Source organism: Etheostoma spectabile, chromosome 13, assembly GCF_008692095.1.
Source record: "Etheostoma spectabile isolate EspeVRDwgs_2016 chromosome 13, UIUC_Espe_1.0, whole genome shotgun sequence".
Classification (NCBI taxonomy): Eukaryota; Metazoa; Chordata; class Actinopteri; order Perciformes; family Percidae; genus Etheostoma; species Etheostoma spectabile.
The window spans coordinates 17,167,869-17,173,928 of record NC_045745.1 but is presented as its reverse complement, the minus strand read 5'-3'; the positions used below and the strand labels follow the sequence as shown (position 1 = coordinate 17,173,928).

Here is a 6,060-nt window from a genome sequence, read left to right as displayed (position 1 = left end):
TGTGTGTGTGTGTGTGTGTGTGTGTGTGTGTACCTCATCTATGAAGGGAATAAGAACCACAGCCTCCCATTCCTGCTGTTTGCCATTGAGGTCCGTTTTAAAGTCAACAGGGTAGTACTCAATTATGGGCGAATTTTCACTGGTCATCAGGTGCTGAAACATCAAAAGCAATAAATTCTCATCTTTTATAATTTCATGGTTGGATGTTGCATAAACACCAATATTTGTTTCTATTTAAATACTGTTCCACGTGCAGACACATTTGCAATATGTGTACTTTTAAGTGCTTGCAATATGGTGGCCCAATGGTTAGCACTGTGGCCTCACAGCAAGAAGGTACCAGGTTTGAACCCTGGTTGTCACAGGCCTTTCTGTTTGCATGTTCACCCTGTATGTGTGTGGGTTTTCCCAACCACTAAATACATGTTCCCCTCCCAATTTACCAATCTGATGTGTGGTGAGCATCTGGTGTTGTAAGGCTGCCGTGCATCACCCAGGTGGATGCTACACATTGGTGAGAGTAGTCGTCCCGCACCACAAAGAAATTTGAGTTTCTATGATAAAGCGCTACTTAAATGTAATGAATTTATTTAATTTAACTGAAATCCCCAAAAATACCCTGTAACTCTCAGGCAGCAGCTCCTTGCTGGCAGCAGGCAGGACTGCCAACAGTTGCTGGAAGGGCATGAAGGGTTTCCCCAGGTCAAAGGTCAACTTTAACTCTGATAAGTTCCTGATGTCAGACAGGAAGGGAGCGTAGTGGTAGGGGTAGTACCTAGAGAGGCATACATACATTATTTAAAGAAGGATTTGATAATAGAGCAAACTTAAGAGTGCTGAAATGAAAAAGAACAAAGAGTGGAGAGTAAGACAGATTAAAATAAAGTTCTCACCAGCTCCAGGACTGAACGCCGTGGTAATAGTAGTGGAGAATCCACTGTATACCTTCCACATAACACTTGGCCTGCTTGGCTAGAAAGTCACTGTAAATGAGAGAATAAAGACATATTTAGGGTCACTTGCAAATTACAAGTTGATGTATGGGCATCAACTACTGTAAAGCGCTACAGAATGTTTACAGACACATACATGTTTGACCTTACATGTCCAATCATTACTCATGTACTCTTTTCCTGGCCTGCTGAAGGTTAGGAAACTAAAAAAGCACCTGCCAAAAAGTATGTTACCAAGATTAAAAACTGAAATCTTTAATATAACAGTGTCACACCACCCACTTGAAATACTTTCTGATGTATAAAAATCAGGTATTGTGTGAACTATTTTGTCCCTTGTTGTCTTTGTCTTAGCACTTAATATTGTTAAAAAAGGACTGGTTTACTGTGACTCAGTAGAGACCACCAGAACCAAATGTGTTAAATAGTTTGTCATCAACTTAATGGCCAGTGTGGTGGGTGACAAATGGTGTGTTATGTTTGGACATGCAGGTACCCCTAAGGTGGTGTTGTGATGCGAGAATTTGTAGACTTCTCTTGCATATTCTTAAGCTTTGTCCATAATCTGTAAGCCCTAGATGTCATTTTGATATCTCCTGTAGTAAGTCATATTCTTCTATGCAATGTATGTTTGTGTGTATGCGTCTATACACTCACTCAGACACCACATCTACACCCATCTTGGTCATATAGTAGGTGCGCTTGTATTGTCTGAACTCAGTTTCAAACATATCCTCCTCCTCTTCCTCATCATCACCTACTCCTCCTTTTCCTTCTCCAATCACTCTTTCTGATGAGGTAGAATCCTACACACACAGACACAAGTTATTACCTACAAGGATACATGACTGAAACTGTACATGAAAACAATGGCTGAATGAATGCATACCCGTGTGTGTGTGTGTGTGTGTGTGTGTGTGTGTGTGTGTGTGTGTGTGTGTGTGTGTTGTTTGTAGTTGTTGTGTGTGTGTGTGTTGTGTGTGTGTGTGTGTGTGTGTGTGTGTGTGGTGTGTGGTGTGGTGTGTGTGTGTGTGTGTGTGTGATAACAGCAGACCTCAATCTTGTTGGTTTCTTTACTGGCAGCTTCCCTTTCTGCTGCCAATCCGGCCGCCTCATTCAGATACTTGTTTCCAACTTTACTCTCAAACCACTTCAAGTCCACAAATATCTCACTGAAATGTTCCCGGTCAAACTAGAGGAAAGAAAGGAGAGGGGGAAGAGAACAGACTTAAACAATCAGTTATGGTAGTTTCTTGAATATATGCCATGAACATACAGTATGCCTATCATGTGATAGGTCATTAAGAAATCGACTTAATTTAATTTTACACTAACTTTGTGACAAACTTCTCTGCAGACTACTGCAGAGATTTTTTTCCAGTACGCGTTGCACATGCACTAACACCTGCTCTTTAAAATCACATTTTGTAAAGAATGAGATTTACGTCTTCATTACAATCCCCTAGGACTTCAGTGCAATCGTGATGTCCAACTATACTGTAAGAGTAGAAAATATCGTCACTATCATTCCCCCGCCTCAAAAATATGAACCTGCAGTATTATATATTATTGTATATACTGTACACATATACATACATACATACATACATACATAAGTATATATTACTTAATACTAAATATTCCATGTTGGTTAGTACTAAGTATCATAATAAGTACTGAATCAGTGTTGACTCACCTCAGCAAGCTTCTCAATGTATTTCTCAAAGTTTCTGAGATTTAGATGGCCATTCTCATTCAGATAACCTGAGTCAGAAAACAGAATTCAGTTTTTGTGTGTATGACATTACAAACACTTGAAACTAACTACCCACTTCTGAAATATCATATCAAGACCATGAGAAACTCAGCATCTTGCTTTACACACAACCATTTAACTAATTTAAAATAAGTACAGTAGTACTGTTATGTTTATTTGTATGTGTGTGTGTGTGTGTGTGTGTGTATGTGTGTGTGTGTGTGTCTCTCTCACCCCCCATGGTGGGCAGAGCACTGATGTACGTCTTGTACAGCAACGGCAGAGCATCGTGACTGATGTGCAGATTAGGAAGGTGAGGGATGAAATCGTTTCCCACTAGAAAACCCATTAGAATCCAGTCGTCTATTATTCGCTCCAAGTCATAATCCGAACCAATCTGAGTCTGTAAAAACAAAAAAATCATGGAGATCATATATTTGTTTCCGTAATTAGCCTGGGATTTTTGATGATTATACTAACTAGTCCAGTGCCCGTTGAAAATGGGCCTTTTCTCACAGCAACATAATACTATATACTGTTGGCAAATGGCTTTTTATTGAGTATCCTCTTAGCGAAAAAATAGACACTAAAAAGCATAGGGCTTTTTTTCCCCGCAATGTTCCTTTAAGCTATCCGCTTGTGCTTCAGAAAAAGAGACAAGAAGTTAGTTTGGTATATCCAGTAATCATGTGGCTAACATTGGAAGCAGGAAAAGAGCTAAAGGCTGGTTTAAAGTGGCCTGCATGTGGCAGCTGCGCGTGACATGCAAGGTTACCTTCCCACCAACCACACCCCCAAACACAGACACACACGCCTACATACAGATTTATCTCACTTCATTAGATAGAGTGATAGTGTGTATGTGTGTGCGTGTATGTCTCTCTCTCACCCTGAGCCCAGAGAACTCATAGTCTATGTACTCCCTCATCAGAGACAAGTGAAGCAAGTGAAAAGTTGTTTCCTCTGGAGCCGATATCCTAGAAGAAAAGAAAAGGGATCAGAGAAGAAAATGAAACTAGTAGAACAGAGTATGACAGGACTTATGTGTAAATAAAACTAGGGAAAACTAAATTAAATAAAACAATTGTTCAAAAAAAAAAAAAAGAGAAGGAAGAGAACCTTTTCTGGTTTTTCTTTCCTCCAAAGCGGACCTCTTCTCTGAGCAGGGAGAAATTTGGCTCATGGCTGGTCAAACCCAACATGATCTACAACACAGATCAGGACAGTGTGAGCATCCAAAGAGAGTGGGAGCACTAATGTACATCCTGATCTCAGGGAAACATAAACCCTACCAGGTCAGCATCCAGGCCATATAAGCAGTGTCGGGTGTTGGGGTCGTGACTCGGCTTGGAGTTCTCTGAGCGAATAAACTCCATGATCTTGTGTTCTCCCTCCCCTGGAGTCTGTGATGAAGAGAAATGCAAGCTCAGTACAAGCGATATTGTCGCTGTAACAGAATTACAGTAACTGGACAAAAACATTGTTGCAGATGTTCGTGCCACTGAAACTGCAGTGGACATTTTTTTTCTTTAATACAGCGGTTTACACACCTCATGGCCAGACAGGTAGACGTTGACATTCTGCCATAGCTTGTCAGTGGAGAGCTTGTTGTGGACAAAATACTTGAGCTGCTCCTGGAGTCTTGCCATGAAGTCAGTGCCTGGAAGAAGGCTAAAAGTTAAAAGGAGTCGCTGCCAATTTAACAGACACAGTTACATCTGATACGTTAGAATAGTATACATGTCTTGATGTATTGGCCGATTTGAAAACTGTCAATCAAACTGTAGTATGGACTTAACAACTGGACCAAGACTGCTGGAAAAGAAGGGTCTCGATGCACTGATCAAACGTTTTCCTCTCCGGATATGGATTCTGGATATGTGCCAATTCAGAACACCGATCTAATAGCAGTGCTCTTTTTCTCTTAAAATGTACAATCTATATAGCTCACTGCGTAAAACTCATTTGTATGTAAGATAATAAAATGGCATGGACTGTAGTGTGGCTGCTACTTTCCAGTCACTTTTAAATGAGGAACTGTACAAATGCAAGGGTAGGACACAAGCATAACACAACCTGGATTTTCCTCTGGGGTAAATCCCTGCACTAAGGTAGTAATGCACAGGCAGTATGTTACCAAGGGTTAAGGAAGTTTTTTTTTTTATAAATGTATAATCTGCTTATAAGGATCTTTTTCTTGACAAGTCACAATCAGCAGATAGTATTGAGCCGTCTGCGTGACAAACTACTTTCTTCTGTGAGTTTTAAACAGACTCTATAAAATAGGTTTTAAAGCGGTCCCCAGTGCTGCAATGCTCTCCCTTCTCTTCATTAAAGCCTCTCTGTTTACAGGCTTGTGGCAATGCGCTATAGGTACCAATTTGTTTTGTTTTGTAATTGTTCATACGTGCAATAAACATTACACTTTGTGAGAAAAAAAATCGTGGCAGAGAATTGTGATATCAATTCTAAGCTAAAAAAAAAATTGTGATTCATGCACCAGAGTTCATATGAACCCTACCAAAAGGTTAGGTATGCAACCACCCCCAGAACACAAGAGCACAAAATGCAAAGCTTGAGTTAAGCAGAACTCTGACAGTTGGTAGGACTGACTGATGTGTTGCTGGAACAACAAGTTGTCCTATATGGAACCAGCAAATGACTGGTTCCAACCTGGTAATGACTCGCTGAAGTGTCACACAGATGGAGAAGAAAGTCATAATGATTACAAAATAATTTAGAAATTCAACATGATCACTTTTCTAGACTTCAAAAATGTATTCTATTACTGTAGGTTAGAAAAAATGTTTTCCCTTTCCTGGAATGAACAGGTATCTTTACATGCTCTCCCAAAACTCCTTTCATCAAATCTAGTGTGTGATGTTCATTTTGTGTAAAGCTTGAGAGCATTCCTACCAGGAGTAATACAGTTGGAGTCAAAGCGAGCCTCTGTGGGAAGCACCTCTCCTTTTTCCAGAGCTTTTTTTATCTTGTCCTCTGCTTCTTTGGCGGACCTAGACACACAGACACCCACACACACACACACACACACATATAAAAAAGAGCTGGCCAAACTCACAGTCTCAAGCTGTTATCCTGTCTGTAGTCTGGTTTCTTCAATGTTTACCAAAGCAAATGTTGAGTTTGAGTTCTAGTTTGTTTAGGGCTCATTCTGCCTTATTAGCCAGCACCACAGACATCACCGCTGAACCACAGAATTATAAAAGACATTGTATAAATAAATAAATATGCAAATATAATTGTCATATTTATCAGATAACCAAAATGTGAAAATGAGAATGTGCCATTTTTTACAGTTGAGATTTAACATGATGGTGCAGACATTTTCAT

The 6,060-nt window shown here is 40.0% G+C and overlaps 1 protein-coding gene and 1 long non-coding RNA gene across 4 annotated transcripts in view; one reads left to right on the top strand and one right to left on the bottom strand.

Moving 5' to 3' along the window:
- LOC116700246 (5'-3' exoribonuclease 1) overlaps positions 1-6,060 on the bottom strand; it is a 27,655-nt gene that overhangs the window by 19,376 nt on the left and 2,219 nt on the right. For all 3 annotated transcript variants that reach the window (XM_032533282.1, XM_032533280.1, XM_032533281.1), the window contains exons 3-14: positions 5,626-5,723; positions 4,260-4,369; positions 4,002-4,112; positions 3,829-3,914; positions 3,599-3,686; positions 2,944-3,112; positions 2,650-2,717; positions 2,008-2,145; positions 1,611-1,759; positions 894-983; positions 619-775; positions 34-153 (exon numbers count right to left, since the gene is read on the bottom strand). In XM_032533282.1, the coding sequence (XP_032389173.1) occupies positions 34-153; positions 619-775; positions 894-983; positions 1,611-1,759; positions 2,008-2,145; positions 2,650-2,717; positions 2,944-3,112; positions 3,599-3,686; positions 3,829-3,914; positions 4,002-4,112; positions 4,260-4,369; positions 5,626-5,723 (1,384 nt within the window). The remainder of the gene's footprint in view (positions 1-33; positions 154-618; positions 776-893; positions 984-1,610; positions 1,760-2,007; positions 2,146-2,649; positions 2,718-2,943; positions 3,113-3,598; positions 3,687-3,828; positions 3,915-4,001; positions 4,113-4,259; positions 4,370-5,625; positions 5,724-6,060) is intronic.
- The window catches only part of LOC116700248 (uncharacterized), a 17,912-nt gene that overhangs the window by 11,085 nt on the left and 767 nt on the right, over positions 1-6,060 (top strand). The window contains exon 4 of the long non-coding RNA XR_004334607.1: positions 2,194-2,198. This is a non-coding gene — a long non-coding RNA (uncharacterized LOC116700248). The remainder of the gene's footprint in view (positions 1-2,193; positions 2,199-6,060) is intronic.